The sequence below is a fragment of the Rattus norvegicus genome, chromosome 3 (genome assembly GCF_021556685.1).
Source record: "Rattus norvegicus strain SHRSP/BbbUtx chromosome 3, alternate assembly SHRSP_T2T, whole genome shotgun sequence".
NCBI lineage: Eukaryota > Metazoa > Chordata > Mammalia > Rodentia > Muridae > Rattus > Rattus norvegicus.
This window is the reverse complement of record NC_141536.1, coordinates 145509314-145533236: the sequence shown is the minus strand read 5'-3', so window position 1 is coordinate 145533236 and position 23923 is coordinate 145509314. Positions and strand designations below refer to the sequence as shown.

Genomic DNA, 23923 nt, shown 5'->3' with positions numbered 1-23923 from the left:
AAACGGGGATGGAGCAGGAGGCCTAGGTGTGCAGTCTGTGGGCGTTCACTGCGCTGGGCTGTCAGTTCCCAGCTTCTGACCCCGCCTGGACATAGCCAGATGTCAGATGTGGTCCACAGGCCTCCATGTGGCACCGGGAGCACTCTCTGGTGAGACAGAGTCGAAGAGCTCCACCCACCACCCTCTTGTCTTCAGGAACCTCGTGTCCCCTTGGCTCCTTCTCTGGGTTGGAGCTGTTTGTTGCTGGGCTCAGACGACCCTCAGCCTATGCATGCTGTGTGTTTGCAAAGGGACGTCACGTCCAGTGATTTCCATTTCTCATAGGCCAGATCCATCATGCACACAGTTTGTACTCCTGTACCAGGAAGGACTCCACCAAACCCACCCCCCACTTTGTTCTCACGGACAGTCAGTCATCTTACCTCCATGCAGGCAGCACAGAGTCAGTCCTTGAATCTGAAGTCAGGGCTGGCCGGGAGGTTCCAGGGATCTGTCTGTCTCCATGCCTGCACAGCGAGCGCTTTGCTCATTGGACTATCGCCCCAGCGCTGATTTCCCCCTTTCTGTGCTCTGATGGGAGCAATCAGGGGCTGGGATAATAACCCAGGCTTTGTAGGTTATGGTGCTCCCAAGAGAACAGAGGCTCTGGTATCCTATTCTATGCATGGACCCTGTTAAGTCTCTGCTGAGACCCTCAGGATAATGTCTTTCAAATACAAGGAAGCCAACTAGATTGAAACAGTTACTAAAGTATGCTACAACCGTGATATAGTTATGTGTTTGTTAACTCTTGAATTCCGATGGCTGCTTTAACTACTGTAATTTCAAGGGACAGGTGAGTATTAACAATATTTTGACATTTTTGCAACAACCATTATAGGACATGAAAATATTAGTAATTTTTGGTATCCAAGTCTCAGGTGCTTCTGATACAACCTCGCTTTGTTCTTGAGACCACAATGGAAGGAGATGCTAATTCTGAGAGGTTACTGCAAATAAAGGTGTGAGTTTGTTGAGGAGCCGCACAGAGGAGGGGTTTCCTCCAGGGCTTCACCTGTCTGGGTGGGCTCGGCAGGGCTCGTTCCCTGTGATGGACACAGCTCTCTGTAGAACGGGTTCCTGGCTTGCCTTGCTTTCTGCAAGGACCCATGAGATGATTCACCAGGAATGTCTGTATAAACTGTGGAGTCTCTTGCCACCCCACAAGCCTATTATTAGCAGCATCGTGAGTCCATGTTGGGTCCTCCAAGCCAGCCTGAACCTAGAGACTCTTCCGGGTCAATCTCCCAGGAGTCCTGGGAACTGGCCATCTCTGAGAGGTTGCTTCCTGCCGGCAGCCCTCTTGGATCACTGTTGAACAGAGAGATACTTGACATGTAGGAAATGTGTGGGAAGCGGGCAGTTCCCTAGGCAGGCAGACCTTGCTATCCTCTTGTGGTGGCACTGGCATCAGCCTGGACTCTACCTACCCTTTCACACAAGCCCTAGACCTGGGGTCAAACGGACCGAAGTCTCCTGGCTATGGAGAGAGACTGGGCAGGCCAATAGCCTTTCTTTTTCCTTCACACCTTCCCGTGGTGCCTGCTGCATTCCACATCCTAGGGATGTTGGGGACCAGAAGTGGGCAAGACCCGGTCTTACCCTGCCCTGCTTCCTCAGGCAGTGAGAGGAAGAAAGATGAGGGGAAAAAAGCGAACACAACTATAAGTCATTACCATCAGGGACCATTGCAGTTCAGGGTGTAGGTTCTGAATCAGATTTGGGGAGAGAGGAATGTTCTGGAAAGATGCAAGAGCTGGGAGTTAGCGCGGTGAAGGTCAGTAGAGCATAGCGAACGGCCTGAGTAAAGCTGGAAGAATGCACAGTTAGCACGTCCTGGCCTAGGGCCACTTGCCTTGTATGGAATCCAGCTTCACCCCTGCCTATCTTGGACAGCTCTGGGAAACTTCTGTGCCTCTGATGCCCCCTCTGCAAAATGGGAGCATTTTCAATGCCACCCACAGGGTTAGGAAGGGCATGAATGGGCTTATGTTTGTGAGCCTCCCATAGGCCAGGGCCAGCCTCTCCATCCTAGTGTATCTATCTGGGTGCAGGTGCAAGATAGGATAGGGAACAGATGCAAGGGGTCAAAGGTCAGGGGCTTGGCCCTGAAGCAGAAGCCAATGGAATGAGCCTGAAAACCACCAGCTTTTTTTTTTTTATTAAATTCAGACTTCCTCTCATCAACAGACACTGTCTTCCGAACAGAGCCAAGGGACCTTGAAAAGGGATCACCATGCCGGGCCGCACTGTCCCTAGACCCTGCCCTCCGTTCCACTTCCTGTCTGCAGCCTGGGCTTAGACCTTGTCCCCTTCAAGGGACAGAGAGTAGCACGAAATCAGAGCTCCGTGGGACTGTGTGACACTTTTCTTCAGCTCCTTTAGGGTTGATAACAGTCTAGGGGTCTAGTTCATTTCAGGGTGTGGGGGTTGAGAATTGGGGATCCTCAGACTCCAAGGTGGACACTGCACAGTGTAGCCTTTTACTTCTGAGGTAAAGGGTGAGATTTGGGAAGGGGAAACCTCAGAACCTTGTTCTATGAGATCGAGCCCTCTTTCTCGTTTTCCTGTAGAAGAGTTCAGGAGGCGTCATCTCTGTGGGGCCTCTGGACTGCCTGTTGTCTCAGCTCTCTCCAGCTGGACTACCACCCCAGGGCCTCCGAAGGCAAAACCCTGAGTGCAGGGCCCAGGTGCCCAGGAGACCTCTGGGCTGGGTGTGGACACTGAGCCTCTGTCCTTTCCCTGCCCCCACCTCAGACCCCGACACCCAGAGTCTCTGCCTAAGCTCCACAGTGTCCACCCCATGTGGCCCACAAGTCTGCTTTTGTCAACTCAAGCCGTGCCAGGAGGGGCTGGTGGGTGTTTTGCCTGCAGCTGGGGCAAGCCCCCCTAGAGGCCTCAGCCCCGCAAACCCCTTCAGATAGAGTTGGCATGTCCACAACAGCCTGCACTGTGGTGAAGACAGTTCCTCTGAGAGACAGCTGTGGGGGATCGTCATTCACTCTCTTCTTCCCTACACGCCTGTGGCAGGCTCAGAGCCAGGGACTTGTGCTGAGAGATGGACTCTTGTCTTCCGTAGGGAAGAAAGTGGGAATGTCTTGCCTCAGAGTCCCTCGGGGAATCCACCCCCAAAGTTTATGACTTAGTGGGTCTGGGTTGGGAATATGGGGGGTTTGCATAGTGCTGGGGGTAGAGCCACACCCCTGATCGTGTTAGGCAGGCACTCACTATCAGTGAGCTGTACCATTCTGGGAAGCACTGTCATTCAGAATCAAATAGAGAAACTGTGATTTGATGTTTTCTGTATTTTTCAAAACTTTCTGTTTGACCGTGCACTGCTTTCACAAAAGCCCATTACTTAAAATATGGTGGGATGTCTCCTCCTGCGATCTGTATGGAGGGACGTCTCCTCCTGCGGTCTCAGTGGCACACATCTGCTAGTGAGTTTCAACAGCTTAAGCTGGAGTGTGCCTGTGTTCCCCCTTGACTCATTCTGACCTAGAGTCACTTGGGCCCTCACAACTTCCCAGTCACCATGCTCTGTCAGGATAACAGGGTAACATGTGAGATACTCATGGATGGCTGCCTTCACTTCCTGCCTCTTCCTTCCTGCCCCCTTCCCTGCCAGCTGAGCTGGTGCATGGGCGCCTCACTTCCCCATTTCTCCCACCGACTGTCTCACTTCCTCCCTGTCCACTCTGGTCTGCCCATTTGGGCATGGCGTGGGGTGGTGACTCTGTGTACTTTGAGATGACTGCCCTCCACTGCAGCCAGTAGGCAGGGTCACACTCTGGGTTGCTGTGAGCACACCCTTAGGACACAGTCTGGCTCTGTGAGGAGGGATACTTGCGTTGAGGGAGACGGCATGTGGTGGGGTGGAGTCGCCAATCCGTCTCTTCTGTCTTCTTTCCCGGGTTCTGAGAAATAGTTCCAGACGCTAGGCAGATGGATGGGAGGACCGCTGGAGGGTGTGCTGTGGCCTGGAAAACTTGGCTTCTTACCTGCCCATCAATCCAGCAGGCCACACCCCTTCCCCCACAGGGAGCCATTGCAGCCAGGCCACAGCCTGCGCTCCTCCCAGTAGTGGCAGCTGGCAGGCAGGTGTGAGGAGAGGTCTCCTTGATTCCTTTTCCGGACTGTGCAGACCCCTGGCGTGAGCAAAGGATGTGGAGAGCAGCGGAGATCCCACCTCTACACCCTCACCTTTCTTCCCATCCTTCTTAGGGGTTTCCAACCCTCCAGATGGGCATCCTCTCCAGAGTGGCCTTTCTGTTCCTGGTTGCCTCCCTGCTTCTGTCAGTGCCAACCTTGTGCACTTTTGGGAGCAGAGCGCTTGTCGGGGCCTCATCCCCGATGACTCAGTTTCCCTTCTACATGCAATTTTGTCAAGCGCACAGTAGATATTACTCATGTTTGTGACTCAGTTTCCACATTTCTTGTGAGACATAATTATGTGCGACTTCTGCAAGGTGTCCACATTCCCCTCCGTGTAGTGTCTGGGAGTCACGTCCCATCTTTCCCAGTGAAAAGTCTCTCTTATTCTCTTCATTAGCTAGGCACATTTTCTTTCATTCGATCAGCACTGGTTGGGAGTCTGCAGAGGGTAAGCAGGCGCTGGGTGTGGGGGGCAGGCAGGTAGGGCAACCTTCAGGCTCCTCCCACAGTCACTGGGAGACCAACTGTTAAACAGTTTCAGATGAGCTGAGGGGGTGAGACTCTGTCGGGAGCTGTGACAGAGGTGGCAGTAGCTGGACTTCCTGATCGAGGTCATCTTTTTTTTTTCTACCTGAGACAAGGCTTTACTATGTATCCCTGGCTATCTTGGAACTTATTTCTGTAGACCAGACTGTCCTCGAATTCACAGAGATCGGCTTGTCTCTGCCTCCCAAGTGCTGGGATTAAAGGCTTGCACCACAGACAACCTCTTGGTGTGTCTGGATACATTGAGTTCTTTTCTACTTTGTATACACTGTTCCCTCTTCCTGGAAGTCTTGTGGATGTTGTTTCTTGCCTTGGCTTAAATGTCCCTTCTTTAGATATGGTGTCCTTGACCATGTCCCCTAGCCACGCCCCCCATACCTTCCACATTACTGCTCACTGCCATATAACTCACGTTGTTACTTTGTTATTTTTGCTTCCACGATACTTAACGGTATCTGAATTTTCTTTTTTGTTTACTTTGTTTTTCAACCAAGGCTGTGCACCAACACCCTTTCCCGGTTTTGTGTGCTGCACAGTGCGGGCTATGTAGCATACACTCCTGAATGTTTGTGGCCTGGTTCCCTGGTGCATGTTTCCCAGTGCTTCTGCAACATGCCTCTACTGTTTCCTCCATCGCTATGACAAAATGCCCGAGACAAAGGAAGGCTGTATTCCCTATGCTTTTGGAGGCCTCCATTCAAGGTCATTTTTTTGCCTGCCATGACACAGAGCATCAAGGAGGCCGATTACCTCACGGCGACCAGGAAGCAAGGAGAGAGGGCAGAGGGTATCAGTAACCCTTCAAGGGTCCTCTCCAAAGATGTTGTACCCTTGCCTCCTAAAAACGGTCCACCACCTCCCAGTAGAGCCATGAGGAAGACTCAGCCTATAGCAAGTGACTTTGGGGAGCCTTAAGATCCAAATCGTAAGAGTGATGCAGCTGAAGATGATCTTCCAGGTCTCTGAGACTCAAGTACTGGTGGGCCGCATGTCTGCTGAGTGCTCTAGGACAAGCATCATCCTCTCCTGGGCCTTTTGCCCCTTGTAGATGCTTCACACTTGTGGAGGCCATTTCTCCACCTGCAGAGTCTGTCTGTCTTCTTCTACTTCTCCCTCACATTGCTGGTTCCCACTAGCTTCCCTCTCAGGTCCCACCCAGATCATCCAGAATCACGCTCCTGTCTAGAGACCCTTCTCTTAGTCTCACTTGCAAAGCCCCTTTTGCCACGGAAGGCATATATTTACGATCCCGGGAATTCAACTGTTGCTGTCTTTGGGCGGTGGTGTTCAGCCTGTAACCCCAGACCCTTAGGTCTGCTTGCTGAGTGTGGCCAACATTCAGGCACCCTGGCTACTGCCGTGGCATCTTGGGAGTCTGACCAGTTCTTTTTCCCCTGAAGGATGAGATCGAGGAGCTACGGGCTGAGATGCTGGAGATGCGGGATGTCTACATGGAGGAAGACGTGTACCAGCTGCAGGAGTTACGGCAGCAGCTGGACCAAGCCAGCAAGACCTGTCGCATCCTGCAGTACCGACTTCGTAAAGCCGAGCGCCGCAGCCTCCGGGCTGCCCAGACAGGCCAGGTTGACGGTGAACTCATCCGCGGTCTAGAACAGGACGTCAAGGTCAGTCTGGGGTCTCCGCCAACCTTCATAGGTGCCCTTGTTGGGTGGTTGGATTATAAACCCCATTGGGGATCCCGGTGAGCCCTGTGGCTTACTGCTTGCCTTGAGCAGATTATCGTGCCTCTCTTGGCCTCAGTTTCCCCATCTTCAAGGGGGAGCCCTGATGGATCGACAGGTGCTCCAAGTGGGATATCCAGAAAATGGTATGACAAGAACCCTCCTGAAGCAGCAGGAGGCTGTGTGTGTCTGTCTCGTGTGTCTGTCTGCCTTGTGTATGGCTTTGGCCTCTGAGTAGCCCCTACTTGTGGTCCCTGCTCAGCTCCACAGTTGTTTTATGGAGGAACTGCAGCTGAACCAGGATGGTTCAGAGCTGGGCTCCAGTATCCCTGGGCCTTAGGATTTTGATCAAGTCATCTGTGTTTCGATTTTCTCATCTGCAAAATGGGTATAAGACCATACAATCCAGGATATTGAAACCCTGGCCAAGACACCAGAGGGACTGACAGTGAGTAGCTACTATTACTGCATTAGTTTTCCGGAGGAGGGTGCCGGGGCTCAGAGGAGAAAAGCACTTACCCAGGGTCAAAAGTCAGGCTCACCCACCTCTCAGACTTCACTGCTGGACCCCGCTCTCCTCTGTCTAAGGAGCAAGCAGGAATGGCCCCAGTCAGACAGGCCAGGGATCAAGGAGAGAAGTCCCCACTGCCAGTCTTAATGTAAGCCCCAAACGTGGGGACCCCGAGCCAGCTTCTTCTCTCAGAACTCAGTCCAGTGTGAACAGGGAACCGAGGGTGCTGGGATTGGTACAGAACTGGGAGGAGCCTAGGAGTTCCGCCGTTAGCCCAAGGGAGAAGAGGGCATGAGCCCGGGATGATCTAGGACTCCCAAGGGCCCCGGAGGGCAGACAGGTGCTGAGCCGGCCACACACACACCTGCTGCGGGAAGGGCCCTGAGAATCCAGCCCTGCCAGCCATTCAGAAAGGACGCTGTTCATTCGGTGACCAGTGTTGATTTAGGAAGGCTGCGACCCCACGCAAGCCTGTGTACCTGTGTGGAGCCAGTTTTCTTGACTGCACACCAAGATCCTGTTACCTGAAAACAAACAAACAAACAAGCCAAAAACATAAACAGAACACGATTTAAAAAAAAATAGCCCAAACTCTCCAGTTCCCTCATTGGTAGGAGACAGAGCAGGGAGGGAAAGAGTGGAGCTGTTCAGGCTAATCTGTGGTTGGGCCCTGGTCTTTGAGGATTTCTGGGAGGGACCCTGGACAAGCAGACCGAGAAGAGAGGGTGGGGAGCAGGCTGGTGGGCGGGGCATGAGCAGCTGGGGTGGAGGTGGGGCTCAGCCCTCCAGGAGGAGGGGAAGGGCCCCTTCTGTTGGGATTTGAACTAGCCAATCAGCATTTCCGCGCGTCTGCTGCCCACCCCCGCAGCTGCAACGCTGAGCTCATGCTCTGGCTCAGCCTTCGCTAGCAGCACAGCTTTGCCGGCACCCTTCGTCCCAGTGTGCTGGGAATGTTAGAGGCAATTATGGAGGTCCTCAGAAAGCTGACTTCCCTGGCTTCCCCTAGGCAGGCTGACAGAACCAGGTGGAGAGGGGTTGGGAGGGGTATGCCTAGGGATTCCTCTCCTGCACAGCAGGCTCCCTGGCCCTATGCCCTTAGGGCTTTTGAGCTTGGGTGGTTTTATTGAGCTGGTGTGTTATTAGTGAGATCCCCAGCCGCCATCCTAGAGCAACCCTCCCAGGCTTTCACTTTTTGCTGGTCCACACAGTTAACGAGCTCTCCGACCCTCAGCAGGAGACTGTCTATCGTGACAGTCTGGCTACTTTGTGGCTATGTGGGCTTGGATAAGCTGCTTCCCATCTCTGATCCACTATGGAACATGAAGATAAGTTTAGTATCCTATACAGACTTTGATGAATGTAAAATGAAATTAAGAAATAGTGTCCTGTGTGGTAGGTGTGGCACCAGTCAGCTGAGCACGGGATGGGAGGGCGTCACGGCTGGGGGACTCTGGGGTCCACTGCTTTTCTTGTAGAAAGCCTCAGAACATGTCATTAATATGAACCCCATCCTTACATAAGGATGCTCTGGCCTTGGCTCTGTGTCCTGGGTGACCTGCATCACTCCTTAGAGTCTTAGTTTCCCTCTGCGATGAATAGGGTGACACACCCATCATGTGATCTTGGAGTTTGGTCACTCATGCCTCAGGATGTTTGCTTGGCCTAGGGTGCTGCTTCTGCTTCTCATCTCTCACCTGGAAGGTCAGAGCCACAGGGACATACTGCAGTCCCAGGTTCGGAGCCCAGAGGCTGATCTACCCAGGAGCTGGGGGCCGCCTGCTGCTGATGGCCTTGGGCAGGGACCAGGGCCAGCACTGTAAACAGTGACCTCATGGCTGAGCACATTTGTTTGTGGCTGCCTCTCCTCTCTTAGTCTCCCGGCCCTCTCCTTTGGGTGTAACTGTGGGCCTAACGAGACAGGCACATGCGGCCCTGCAGGCTCTTTGGCATAGAAAGCCATGTTAGGACTTGCTGTTGACAGGGCATTGTTCACGGCTGTATTCCTTCAAGTCCTGTCCCCCCCCACCCCCCATCAGCTTCAGAGTTGACCCATGCTTGGTACCTTCCTAGTCATGTGACCTTGGGCAACTGCCCTTTCCTTTCTGGGATTTAAAGCTAACATAAAATATGTCCCGAGTGTGAGAAGAGCCCGTGGTTATTGCTTAAGGAGGAGCTAACTGACTCTATAAGTGACCTGCCTGTGAGAGCCCAGGGCCCTGGGACCATTGGAAGTCTTGATGGGGAGATGGCGGTGGTACCCTTTCCTTCCTGACTCTCACGGAGGCTGCAAGGCACTAGATGCAGGGAAAGTTTGTGGCCTTTTCTGTTTGGAATGCTGCCACTTCCCGGGGGACAGAGCTTTCTTAACATTTGGCTCTGGGGACATGGAATCCATGGAGATGGGAGAGGATCCAGGAATTCTGATGGTGACTGGATGGGCTTCCCAGGTAGGCCATGGTGGAGAGACAGAGCACTTCCTACCCCTATGGAGGCATGTTTGGGAGAGGACCCTTGGTCCCAGTGTCCCTCTTTGGAGGGGGGCAGGGACAGTGGAGGAGAGTGTCCTCCACCCTGCTAGGGCAGGTTCATCTCTCACACATCCTCCCTTTTCAAGTTCTGGGTCTTGATTTGTTTACCCAACAAGCATGTATTAGGCATTTAATGTATGGTGAACCCAGGGCTGTTGCTGGGACAAATGTGAATGAAGCCAGGTAGCCATGGCCCTGTTCACCACTTCACCCCAGTACCAAGGCCAGATGAATGAATGAGTGAATGAATGAATGAATGAATGATAAACCTTAAGCCTGGGCCAAGGTGGATAAAACCAAAGAGGCAAAGCAATAATCATGGGAATGCATTTTTAAAAAAAAAAGAAAGAAAGAAAACTTGTTTGTGGCTCAGCTGACAGAGTGCTTGCCTAGCAGACACAAAGCCCTGGGGTTGGTCTTCAGCACTGCATAAACTCGCTAGGTGGCATACTGGGATTAGCACAGCACTTGGGAGGCAAAGGCAGGAAGATCAGAAGTTCAAGGCCATCCCTGGCTAGTAGCAAGCTCAGGGCCATTCTGGGGAGGAAACTTTTTTGTGTCTCTGGAGATGTAGTTGAGCGGAAGAATGCACAAAAGTCCAGCCATTCCCAGCACAGCCTAAAAATCAAAATCCTTGTGTAGATGGCCTTTGACCTTGTGCCTTTGAGCTGCATTACGAGCTCTTAAATATTTTACACAGTCAAAAATAGGTCAAGAAACCATGAAATAAATACAGCTTCTGTAACACACTGAATAGACTGAATTATTTTAAAATAATAGAAAATAAGGAGCTTTGTATTTTTCGAGCACCTTCTGGATTCCAGCCACCAGTCAAGCACCAGCGATGCCTTTTGCTCGCTCTAGCAGCCCCCAGGAACAGTGTGTCCACCCATCTGCTGCTGACCAAACTCAGACTCCAGATGTTCAGAGTTCTGGCCCTGAGTTTGAATCACGTTTTCTCCTCGGCAAAATCTTTTTCTTTTTTTGATATTGAAGGGTAGAGAAAGCTCTGTGGCCCACAGTGGCTACAGGGGAGGCTTGTGGGCCTCCGTCTGGCCTCCTCAGAGATCTCCAGGCTGGAGGGGGCAGTGGGGCTGAGGAGGGAGGCGAGCTGTGCCCAGTTTCCTCTCAACTGTTATTTTTCCTGGCCTACCCTGCACACTGCCAAAGGGGTCTGTGCTGAGTTGGGCTTCGGCCCAGGCAGAGGGCAGAGCCAGGGAGGGCCTCTTCCCTTCCAGGGGGAGGGAAGCACAGTCATTTCCGACATTGGCAGCCTGGGGTGCTGGGCTGTCTGTGCCACACAGGTCTTGCCCACAAGGCTTTCAGGCTCCTCAGGGGCTCTGGCTATGCTGACTCCTCCAAACCCCAGGGACAAGGCCAGGCCCAGCCCAGCCCTGGCACGCTGACTGTGTGTGCCCCTGAGAAAGTCACTTCAGCTCTGACCTTTAGTAAAGCACAGCATCTAGTAGGTAGGTGTTAGCAGGACCCAGCCTGCCTGGGGAGTGTCACCTATTTGCATATTCCAGCTCTGGAGGGCTTCCTTCACCCCACCTCAGCTCCCCTGCCCTGCCTTCCCACACCCATCAGCAGGGCCAGGACAGAGGGAATCCTCCAGATTTGAGGGTGTTTTTCCCCCCCAGCCTGTACCTGGGATTAGAGACAGCTGTTCTGTTAGCTACATCTAAGGGATGACTTGGACACTTGCCCAGCCTTGTCATTCTAGCATGTTCTTCATCCCAGAACAGGCCTCAGGGTCACTGTGACCTCCAGCAAATCATGCCTGTCTCTGGACACCAGTTCCCTGGAGCGGCAGCCACCAGTCACTAGACACTCACTGTGGCAGGCACTGGCTGAAGGCTTTGTGAGCAACAGCTGATCTGATCCCGCTGTTGGCCCGGAGATTGTCTTGCTACTGCCGCGCCCATTTTATGTCCAGAACACTGAGGCACAAGGCCAGGAAATGACTTGCCGAGGGTCACAAACTACCCCTTTTGTACTGGGTTTGCAAACCAGCTCTCTTCCTTTCAGGCCCTTGTGGAGAAGACAGGGCTGGTGGTATTGTTTCTCGGTAGAGCAATCGCCAGAGAGAAACAAGGCTGGGTCCAGACTCCAGCACCGCTCTGGCTGAATGTAAAGCCATCAAACAAGATCATCACAGCTTTGGGGAGCAGCATACTGGGAGCTGGGGTGCCTGGGTTTGCATCTGTGACTCCCTAGATTCATGGCTCTTGGTGACTGTTAGGACCTCTTTGCTGAGTGAGAGTGAAGAGGTGACTCTGTAACTGGGGAGGGATGCTCACTGAGACTCGAGGTGTGTCCTCCTCCAGCTTGAACCTGCCCCCTCTTTCTCCCCCCGACCCTGGCTCAGGTCTCCAAGGACATCTCCATGCGGCTTCACAAGGAGCTGGAGGTGGTGGAGAAGAAGCGGATGAGGCTGGAGGAAGAGAACGAGGGGCTTCGACAGAGGCTCATTGAGACAGAGCTGGCCAAGCAGGTGCTGCAGACAGAGCTGGATCGTCCCAGAGAGGTGAGGACTGTAGTAGCCCCGCTGGGGCTGGTGCGATACGTATCCCCGCCTGGTCGATCACGGACCGAGATGGGTCCCCTTGTGCCTTGACAGCGCCTTTTCTTCAGTCACTCTTCCAGCATGCATCTGCTGAGCACCTAATCTGTATTCAACCCTGGTGACTCTCTCTGGGATTCACTGATGGTATGCTCAGCCATGCCTGGCATGGGCCTGGCTCTGTGCCTCAGTTTCCTTATCTATAAGGTTTGGCATTGGTTCCCTGGTCATTGACAGGGCCACTGGCTGGCTCGTTTGCAGACATTTCAGGAATTAGTGTGCTGTGGCCCCTTGGTTTGAGAAGGATGCTAAGCCTGGTCTCCTACTTCTGCCTCTGAATGTGACTTCAAGACCCCATGTCCCCAGTCTTGGTTGATGTGAGCACCTCCTTCTGCTGTAACCTTCTCCAGCTGTGTGTTAGGCTCACGTAAGGACAGTTTCTCTCAGAAACCTTTGCAAAGGTCCAACAAAACTGCGATTGTTCCGTGGTCAAGCAAACAACATCCGTCTAGGAAGAGCGAGGCAGGTTCTCAAGGTCATGCAGGCTACAGGGGACTTCACAGTGGAAACCCATTAGTCCAGGTGGTGCTTAAAGCCTGGGTAACTCTCCACTCCTCATGGGGTTGGTAGTCCAAGCAGTCGGTGTCCTCTGGCCCCAGAGGCATAGCTGGCCCTCAGCTGGTTGACTGCTCATGAGGTATCCAAGGCTGAACATTCTTCTGGGGGCACCGATCTGTTTCCCAAGAGGCCCAGCATGCCAGAAGTTCAGGAGGGAGACATCACGGTCCCCAGGGCAGAGCGGTCCTGTGGCTGTCCTTCCCACTGGGCATGTTGGTGCTATGTGCCAGAGCCCCGTAGGGTGGAGAGAGCAGGAGCGGCCCGAGGGCTGCTGTGGAGTGCACCCGAGGGCTGCTGTGGAGTGCACCGCACTGTGGAGCTGGGAGGGAGGCTTCTTGCTGCCTGTGGGCCGCCTGTGCATCCCACACAATCTTGTCTCTTTCATATCTGGTGGTGAGCACAGGTAGGGAAACTGAGCTTGCTGGGTTTGATCCGGCCTTTCCTCGGCAGAGACAATGTCTGAAGCCACTTCTCCCTCCAAGTCCCAGCTTCTTCCTCTGTGGTGCCAGTGTGCAAATAGTACCAGTTTAGGAGGCAGTTTCTGGATCCCTAAGAGGAATGCAGCCCAGTGGAAGAGCATGGGGGGCCCTGGGTTCAAGCCTTCCGGCCGAAAAGCAAAGGGTCAATATTGTAAAGTTCCATTTATCTGAGATACCTAGAGTAGTGAGATTCATGGGACGGGGAGCAGAGCTCTTCGGTGATCGAGAGGAGGGAGCGAGGCTCACTGTTTAAGGGAGTTTGGAGTGAGAATAACAGGGAGGGGGGAGTGAGGTTGGGGCGATGAAAGGGATTTAGGAATTCAGGTCATTTTAGCTACATAGTGAGTTTGAGGCCACCCTGGGGTCTATGAGACCTCGTCTTTAAAAGGGGGCCTGGGTTCAATCTCTAGCACCAGAAAAACCAAAATAAAGGTCAAGAAGGGTAACTCTAATGCTAAATAGATTTTTTCACAGTAAAATAGAATGTTTAAAAGGATACATTTATATTATATAACCTTTCCCACATGTTAAAAAGTAGAAAAATATGTACTGATATGAGAAACTCTCCAAGGTATGCTGCAAACCAGGGAAGGAAATTATGAAGCTAGACCTGGCGGTTGAAGGGGGAGGTTCTAGACCTGCCCAAGCTGCAGAGTATGTTTATCTGTGTGTGTATGTGTGTGTTTGTGGGTGTGTATATGTGTATTATGTATGTGTATATATGTGTCTGTATTTATATGTGTATATGTGTGTGTACGTGTATATATATCTGTGTGTATGCATAAGTGGGTATATGTGTGTATATATATGTGAGTATGTATGTGTGTATTGTGTTCTGTGTGTATGCGTATATATGTGTGTGGGTATATGTGTGTATATGTATGTGGGTATGTATGTGTGTATGTGTGTTTTGTGTGTGTGGGTATATATGTGTGTATGTGTATGTATATATGTGTGGCTGTGTGTGTATGTGTGCATATGTGTGTATATATGTGTCTGTGTTTATATGTGTATATATGTGTGGGTATGTGTGTGTGTATGTGTGTGTATGTGTGCATATATATGTATATATGTGTATATGTGTGTATCTCTGTGTGTGTGTGTGTGTGTGTGTGTGTGTGTGTGTGTGTGTGCTCGTGCACGCCTGCTTGTCTGACGGTGCACCATGTGTGTCCAGGTGCCTGCAGAGGCCAGAAGATGGCCTTGGAATCCCTGGAACTTGAGCTGTACTGTTTGTAAGATGCTCAGTGTGGGAGCTGGGACTAGAACTATTCCTCTGCAAGAGAAGCAAGTGTTCCTAACTGCTGAGCCACCTGTCCAGGTCCCTAACTGCTGAGCCACCTATCCAGGTCCCTAACTGCTGAGCCACCTGTCCAGGTCCCTAACTGCTGAGCCACCTGTCCAGGTCCCTAACTGCTGAGCCACCTGTCCAGGTCCTAACTGCTGAGCCACCTGTCCAGGTCCCTAACTGCTGAGCCACCTGTCCAGGTCCCTAACTGCTGAGCCACCTGTCCAGGTCCCTAACTGCTGAGCCACCTGTCCAGGTCCCTAACTGCTGAGCCACCTGTCCAGGTCCCTGGAGTTAAATAATAAGAATATGCATAGTCGTTGGGAGGCAGAGCCAGCTGGACTCTGTGATTTGAGGCCAGCCTGTACTACAATGTAAGGCTTTCTCAAAGACCAAAGAATAAAATAAGAATGGACTGGGACTGCAGCTCCGTTGGTAGAGTGCTTGCCTAGAATGAATGAGCTCTTGGATTCAATACACAGTTCCTAGTAAAACGGGCACGGCTCTGCACATCTGTCACCCCGCACCCAGGAGATAGAGACACCCAGGAGATAGAGACATGACGGTTAGAAGCTTGGGGTCATCCTTGGCTATGTACGGAATGTGTGGAAAACCTGGGATACAGGGGACAGTGCCTCAGAAGAAAGGACTTAAACAAGACATGGTGAGAACTATAGTCCCATTACAGGGAAGCTGAGGGAGGAAATGGCTGAGGTCTGGGTATCTAAAAGCTGCTGGGATAACATAGTAAGACCCTGTCTTGATTAAGCAAAACGAAACAAGATCATACTTAGGTGCTCCTTGAGATTAAAATTTTTACAACATTTGAACTCTTTTATTTCATGTATGTGTATCTGTGTGTGTGTGTGTGTGTGTGTGTGTGTGTGTGTGTGTGTGTGTCTGTCTGTCTGTCTGTCTGTCTGTATCTGTGTTTGCGTATGTGCTCCACAGTAGGCATGTGGAGGTCAGAGGACAGCTTGAAGCAGTTGGTTCTCCTCTTCCACACCCTGAGTCCCAGGTGTGCAGCTCAGGTCGTCAGGGTTGGTGGCAGCTGCCTTTCCCCGATGAAGTGTCTCACCACGCCACCCTACCCGCGGAACTTTAAATGTAAATTTTAGGTTTTTAATGTAAAGGTCCCAGAATGGACCCTGACACAGAGGAGGAGCTGAAGAAACCGCTTCTCACTCCTGGGAAACAGATGGCCGAAGCCTGTGTAACCTCCTGGCGCTTGGTGCTGGCTCCAGAGCCTGTTTATTTGCTGTTTGCCCTCTCCTCCTCCCTCTCCTTCCTGACATGGTTACCATGGAGACAGGGGTCCCTCAGCAGTTCTGCCTGAGCTACAGTCGAGTCCTTGGGCTCCGCCTTTTCCATCCCCACAGGTTGATGAGGTGATGTTGTCACCGGGCTGGGAATGGGAGCCCCTGCCCTGGGCTGATGCTGTTGCTGTGGAAACAGCTCTTGGCGAGACAGAAGGGAGATGGCATGTCTTCACTGCTCTCTGCGGTGGCACTGTGGCCCAGCTGGGCTACCGCTTCAGAATGGTAACAGCAGCTGCCCCTTCATGCCCACTATCATCCCCCTTGTCTTCAGGCAGAGAGCCAGAGTGAGCCTGATTTGTCCTAACATAGCCGCTGTGTCTTCGTGCTTGCCCGGTGCCAGGCACAGCTCCCAGCCTCGCCCATGTGCCTTCCTGCCGTTTAACCCTCCGTTGTCCCTGCTTCGTAGGTACCACTCCTTGGACATTTTTAAATCACAGTTTAGTTCAGTGACCACAGAATACAACATTTTACAGTTCAGTTTCATAGATTGGGGTGCCGTCATCAGCAGGACCGAATTCCAGAAAGCTCCCATAACTCCTGTAAGTAGCCCCACACCTGTTAGCAGCCGCTCTCCACCCCTTCTCCCTCTAGCCCCTGGCAACTGCAGGCCCGCTGTCTATTGATGTATCCAACCAGGAGATTGCATTAAAATGGAGTCAAACAATGCGTGATCATTGGTGGTGGGCACTCCTACTCAAACAAGGTTTTCAGGGTTTAGGTGTCCATGTGGAAGACCTTGTTTTTCTCATGGGTAATAATCCGATGTGTTGGGTAGAGTGCCTTAATTACTTTGATAGATATTTGGGTGGCTTCTGCTTTCTTACTGTCACAAATAATGCTGTGATGGATGATCATGTTCAAGTTTTTGTGATTGACACAGGAACAGAATTGCTGTCTATGGATGAGATCGGGGGAAAGATAAGTAGGGGATTTAGACCCTGGGCCCTGGGTCTGCCACACTCACACTGACTCCTAACGGAGTTGGCGCTCCACTCCTGACTCATCAAAGGGCTTTCCCAGAGCCTACATCTGTGATTCCTCATCTGGATTTCTTCCTTGATGGGTGGGGAAGAGCACCTCCTACCCCTTGGGGTTGAGCCTGGTTCTACTGCTGTACAATGTGTTATGGCCCCAGTGTGTGAGCTGCAGAGCAAACCCAGCCAAGGAGCCACGGAGACCTGGGTATAGAATCTTGGCCTTGCTGTCTGCTTGAGAGCGACTGCAACCTTGGGCAGATGGCACAGCCACTCAAGTGCTCTGTTTACAGAAAGGGGAAAGCGAGTCCTGTAAGCTTGGGGGTGTTTGTGAAGATTAAATGAGGCAGGCTGGGAAGTGCTCAGCATAGAGTAGGCACTTGCTAAATACAGTACGTGCTATTATCGTTGCCATCTCAACCAGCCACTGGCTGTGGGCCTGGAGAAGCCTTTGCTGCCTCGCACAGGGGCTCTCCCCACAGAGCTGGCGGCTGCACATGGAAGGAACAGCTACTCCGAAAACCGTTGAGTCTCAACTTAACTTTTCCTGACTTCGGGTTGGCTGTAATGCTAGGAGACCTTGCTGACTAAGCATGATGATCTGAGTTCAAATCTCCACAACCCACGTAAAACGTTGGACATCATCCGGAACAGACCTGTAACTCCGACCCTGAGGGACAGGAGGATGGCTCAGGTTTGATCACCTCCAGGCTCCGTGGGAAAGCTTGCCTCAAAGGAGCAAGGCGGGGAGTCACAGAGCAGGACACCCGACCTCCTGGCTTCCATGTGTGTATAAGGGTGTGTGCATATACCACACCCATATACCATAATACATAAACACACTATACAACTTAAATTTTAAAAAATGTTTTTCTCCATCCAAGTGGTGGTCCCTCTAGGGGACTATGTGACTTGTCTGCCTATTTTGGCCATGCTGCAAGGAGTATACCTCACTCTAGAGATGGGCCCCAATCCAGGTCCCCTTTATTGTCAGTTCTGTGCACATAGCCATCTGGTTTCAGTGAGACTTGTATGGACCCCCTTTTATGTTGGTGAGTCAGCAGTGAGGAAGCACTCAAGATATTGGGGACAGAGGGAACAGAGCTTAGACAGCTCTCTCCTGAATTTAGGGTGCTACCTGGAGGCTTCTGGGGAAGAGAGACCTCAGGCTCCTGCTGAGAAGGGTTGGGCCAGGGATTCTCAAGGATCCCCTAGGCTGCTCATATGCCTTGTTGAAGGGTAGGGAATCTGCCTATGGGCTGGGTCCTCCCGGACCTTATGGCTTCGTTATCTCTGGTGTCCTGGTCTACCCTCCACAGGCCTAGAGACAGCACAAAGGGGCTCTGACAGACCTTGGCTCCCTTGAGGGACAAGCAGTCCCTCAGGCCCCGGCCAGCTGCCACTGAACAGAGGGAGGGTGGTCTTTGTGCTTTTGGAGCCTGCCTTGGTTTCCCTTTTAAGCTCAGGGCAGAGTAGAAGCCCAAATGGTTTCCATGTGGTGGGACAGGGTCCAACCCCAGGCACAGCTTTGAGCTCTCTGCCTGCTTCCATTCTGTGAGGTTGCCGCCTTAGTCTGCCTGCTGGAAAGGCTTTCTAGAGAAAGCAGAAATGTACATTAGGTGCTTCCCTGCCCCCGCAACAGATTCACAGCAGTTAAAGAACGCTCTAAGCCCCACGGAGAATCCTTCTGAGGTTCTTGGAATCCACTACTCTGGGATTCCTACTTAGGGGTGAACACACACACATAAGGTTTTCTGTGTATGCACAGACATTATTTTTTTAGGTGTATGTGTAATGCTTCCTTAAATTTAAAAGTGCAATATAAACTTAATGAGGCAAAAATCCTCCCACAAAGGCACAGAAACGCATACCTGGCATGACCCTGAAGAAGGTTCCAGCAAATTCTGGCTGCATTGCCCGCCCCCGAGGGCAGGCATTTGGGGACCTCCTGCTTCCCTCTGTTCCTCTTGTGCTCTCTGAAGCTTCACCCTGTGACTAAGGAATCTATCCAAAACGACAGCGCTAGTCTAAATGGATACAAAGTAACCAAAGCCTTACCAAGCCCCTCCCCTCTCATCCGCCTAACCTGAGATTAACAGTTTACTTTGTGTCTTTCTGGGTCTTCCTCTGTGCTTAGCCATGTGCCTCTCTGTGTCTTAAAGAAATAACTAAAGAGGGGCTTAGGTTGCACACAGGGTTTCTGTAACATGCAGGATCATGTTGCATAGAGAGAGAGAGCCCTTTAAAATGCCGAATGCTTTTGGGTTTTCTTTAGTCTGAGGTGCTTATTATAAAAAAAAAATAAAATAAAAATCACAGAATCAAATAAGCATAGGAAGGAAAGAGTCCCAAATAGCACCGTCTATTTCAACCTTAATCACAGGGCTGAAGGTTTAGACAGAGCTCCATAGGCATCAGTTGGCAAAGATCCCTCAGGGAGGGGAGAAGGATGGGGCCAACATGAAAGGGGCGTGGCTTTGTCTACTTGATATATGGCTTTGCTGGGGTTTTTTGTTGTTGGTTGGTTGGTTGGTTTTTGGTGGGGGGAGGGAAGGAGGGTGGTTTTTGTATGTTTTTCAAGACAGGATTTCATTGTGTAGCCCTCACTGTGCTTGAACTCACTCTGTAGAGCCGGCTGGCCTCGATCTCAGAGATCCAGCTGCCTCTGCCTCCTGAGTGTCAGGATTAAAGGCATGTGCCACCACCACCCATTGACAAATGTGCTTTGTAACTAGACTTTTTATGTTATGTGGGTGTTCCTGCTTTGCTTTCCCATAGGGCTTGCTAGGTAGTCCAGGCTCCCCTGGAACTCACTGAATACCAGGTTGGACTGGAATTTGCTATGCAGACAAGCTGGCCTTGAGCTTGTGCCATCCTTCCTGTTTCGGTTTCCAAGCGCTGGAACTACAGATGTGTGTCGCTGTGCTCAGTTCTCCAGTTTCAGGTTCTGAGTAACAGTTTACTGAGATGTAATTCACACACTCTGACGTCTGCCTTCGCTCTTCTTATTTGCAGCGCTGGGAACTGAACCCAGGCCAGCCAGATGCTCTACTACTGAGCTACCTCCCTGGCCCAAGTTTGACCTTGTAAACTGCACAGTTACTGGGCTGCACAGTTGTGCATCCATCCTTACTGTCTGACTCCAGGACCTTTTTGTTACACCCTTAAAAAACCTCACTCTTTTTAGCAGCCACATCTCATTCCCTTCTTGCCCAGCTCTGGGGTACCATTAATGTATTTTCCGTCTTTGATAATTTGTATGGCCTGGACATTTTGTGGAAATGAAACCTGGTGCCATGTACCTGTTGTGTGATAAAACTTTTCCTGTGGAGATACAACACATATGTGTTCACCTCAGATTGGGACCCCATGACAAACGAAAGTACAGATACCACCCTAGTCCAATGTGTGAAACAACACATTTTATTGGAGTTACTTACAGGAGTATGGGTGAGCGGTTTCTTCCCTTTTTTTTTTTTTTAAATTTCATGCATATGCATACACTGTAGCTGTCTTCAGACACACCAGAACAAGGCATTGGATTCCATTACAGATGGTTGTAAGCTACCAATGTGGTTGCAGGGAATTGAACTCAGGACCTCTGGAAGAGCAGTCTGCTCTCTTAACCACTGAGTCATCTCTCCAGCCCGGGTGAGGGGTTTCTTACAGGAACAGAAATGACTCACGGATCACTGCATCCAGCACTGGTGACAGCTCACAAAAACTGGAACCTAGAGCATGCTGCACAGCCTGTAGGCAGCTCAACAGGTCAGAGCATGTTCTTTCTTAGTGACTCTGGTCTAAACTACTTCTAGGCCATTTCCCAAAAGCCAGGCTGTTTTCTGATTCTTCCAGGCAGGTGATCTGCTCTCAGAGTCATCTTTGCAGTTTTCTCCTCTGAGAGTCTTCTTTGGAATTCAGCTTCATTTCATGAGAGAGGGACTCTGCTTTTAATGCTTATTCTGGCAGAAAAGGAGCCTAGTGAATCTGGTCAATTTCAGGAACTTCCTGAACATATTTTGAGTTGTCTTCCTGCATAAGGAACTTCCTGTAAGATAGAATGTTTTCAGCTGGGAGGACACTGTTACACAACAGGATAGCCTGCCCCATATGGTGTCTTCACAGTGCCCATGCTGCCTGGGCATCAGGACCTTGTTCCTTTCATGACTGAATAAGTTTTTACTGCATGGACACACCACAGTCTATTCCTCTATTTCTCATCTGAAGGCCATGTTGGATTGGAGGCTTTATTTGTAGGTTTCTTCCTTCCCTTCACAGAGTGTTCTGGCTTTTTGTCAACCACTATCACGACCCTCAGTCATTCTTACTGGCTTTTTATATCATCTCATGGGTGCTTATGTGATAGCCTGAACTTCTTGGGGTCCCTAGATAACCCAGGTTCTTTGCTTCCTTCCTGGGAGCAGGGGACCTTGGTGGAGCTGTGATCACCTGAATCATGGATTCCTCAGTGTGTGTGTTCTCCAGAACCGACGCCACAGCCAAGGCACCACCCAACCAGTGATGGCAGGCCCAGTTCTCAAAGGCTGAGTCTGACCCAGAGCACCACCCCATCACTGCCTGGGAGTCTCCCTCTGAGCTCTCCTTTCCAGAGCCCTTGCCCTGGTACACCAGCTCTTGTGAAGGGCTTGTTTCGTGATCCCCTTCCCAAGTCCTCTTTTGGTAGCCTGGCGCATTCAAACCCATCTCCACCTTCCCATCTCATTTGTGTTCCCAGAGTTCTCTATGACTTGATTGAGTTTTAAGATGGACTTAGAGTGGGCTGAGAAGATGTGAAAACACCAGACCCATCAGGTGACCTCATCCCAGGACTGGCAGGCAGAGACAGGCGAATTTCTGAGTTCAAGGCCAGTCTGATATATAAAGAGAGTTCAAAGGGGTTGGGGATTTAGCTCAGTGGTAGAGCGCTTGCCTAGCAAACGCAAGGCCCTGGGTTCGGTCCCCAGCTCCGAAAAAAAAAAGAAAAAAAAAAAAAGAGAGAGTTCAAGGATGGCCAGGGCTATACAGAGAAACCCTGTCATGAGAAACCAAACAAACAAAACCCAAAAGCAACCACCAACTACAAAATGAAAAACAAAACAACAGCAACAACCCCACCCCCAACCCCTACCCCAGACTCAGGAAGGAACCCTGAGGCTCTCTGGCAGCCAGCCTAGCATAATGCAGGAAAATGAGCAGCCTTGTCTCAGGAAATTGAGATGAAGTGATGGAGATGTTCTGAACACACGTGCATTTGTGCAGCACACACAAATGCACGCACACATGTACACACACGTGGGCACCCATGCAGACACACTTTCACACTTGATAAAGCCGACCTGCTTACCTGGGAAGCTACTTTAAACTTGGATGGCTGAGACATACCCCAGGACAGTTATTGCAGAATCTTTGACATGGTGCCTGGTCATTGGTGTTTTCTTAAACCCCCCAGTGATTCTTCCCTGCATGCAGGCTAATCATAGACACGTTTTCTCCTACCAAGCCTTTGGAACTAAGGCAAGAGTTTTGTCAAGAATTGGTCTCAGCTTGGCTTTGTATTTGCTGTAGAACTCTGGTCAAGTCCCTACCCCTCTCTGTTTCAGCAAAACACGGCTTGCAGGGTTGGAGAGATGGCTCAGTAGTTAAGAGCCCTAGCTGCTCTTCCAGAGGATCCAAGTTCAATTCCCAGCACCACATGGCAGCTCAGCCATCTGGAACTCCAGTTCCAGGAGATCCAGTGCCCTCTTCTGGCTTCCACGGGCACTGCACTCATGTGATGCACAGCCTGCAGGCAAAGCACCCATATACATAAAATACAAGTAAATGTTAAACAAGGTTTGTTTTATGTCAGTGGCTGGCCTACAGGGGTGGGGAATGAGAGGTAAGGGTTGGAGGCAAGCATGTATTTAAAGTCACCGGGGAGCATTTTCAGAAACCCACGTGGGGGGTTGGGGATTTAACTCAGTGGTAGAGCGCTTGCTTAGCAAGTGCAAGGCCCTAGGTTCGGTCCCCAGCTCCAGAAAAAAAGAAAAGGAAAAAAAAAAAAAAGAAACCCAAGTGGGCAGCTCAACTCAGAAAGTTGAGAACAACCTAACTGTGGTTTCAAATGCTGCTGGTGAATCATCCCTCTCTCGGGAGGAAGCAGTCAACGGAATCATGCATCTAAGTGAATGACTTTTTAAACAACAAGTAACTCGCACTTATTATTGTAGTGTTTCCTCAGGCTCCCCACCGTGGGGCTTGTGCCATTTTGCACTTATGCCAGCAATAAATGAGCCTCGTTGTTTAGCTAGAGCCTCACCAATAGGACGTGTTGTGAGGTGGCCCAGGGTTTTGCGAGTCTGATCAGTGAAAAGCGCAGCCTTGGTAGCTTTGCTCTGGGTGTCTTCTTATCGTAAAAATCTGTTTGTCTTCCGTCCGTAACTTTTTTTTCCTTCTCTGAACCTAGAGTCCCACGCACACAGGGCCTCTATCAGTGAACTGTATCCCCTAGTCTTTCTTTTGCCTTTTTATTACGAGACAAGGTTTTAATCTGTTGCACCGGCAGGCAGGCCTTGAATTTATGATTGTCCTGCCTCACTGGGCCTGACTTCATGTTCTTTCTTGTGTTCCTAACTCTCTTTCCTATTGTAGATATTTCTTCCAGCTCATTGCCCGTTTTTTAATGTGTGTGTGTGTGTGTGTGCGCGCGCACGTGCGTGTACGTGCATCCATCTCACTGCCCGTTCATCTATCTGTCTGTCCATCTGTCCATCCATCTGTCTGTCTGTGTCTCTGGGGATGGGACCCAGGGCTTTGTGCTCTGTCCCTGAGCTGCACAGGATGGTTTGCCCTCCTCTATTTTGTGTTCGATGCGGCATTTGCCTGTGTAATCAATGCATTGATTCCCCTCTCCAAAGCTTCTGGGTTTTTCAGTCCTCATTTGTTGTTAGTCTCTCTTGATCATTTCTCAGTCTCCTGTGCTGTTTCTAGTTTTCTACCCATATTTCGTTTGTTAGTATTTATCCTGTGTTCAAGGTCCTATGAAATGTTACTTCCTGTAAGGCAGAGACTTGCATGCAGTTTTAGGGAAGAGCCCCTTTGGCTGTGAGGGAGTGAGTCACAGCACATAGATGGTCTCAACTGGAGCTAGTGGCCCTTTGGGGTCGAGGCATATGGGGCTGGGCTAGTCTTTGGGTGTGTATTCCACCCAGGGAGAGCATGTAACGTGCTCCCCTTAGCCGG

General features: G+C 51.0%; 1 protein-coding gene across 1 annotated transcript in view; it reads left to right on the top strand.

The window, feature by feature from the left end:
• The window catches only part of Mtcl2 (microtubule crosslinking factor 2), a 70760-nt gene that overhangs the window by 12177 nt on the left and 34660 nt on the right, over positions 1 to 23923 (top strand). Inside the window, exons 2-3 of the mRNA XM_087655267.1 lie at positions 6141 to 6365; positions 11830 to 11988. Coding sequence (XP_087511393.1) covers positions 6141 to 6365; positions 11830 to 11988 — 384 coding nt within the window. The remainder of the gene's footprint in view (positions 1 to 6140; positions 6366 to 11829; positions 11989 to 23923) is intronic.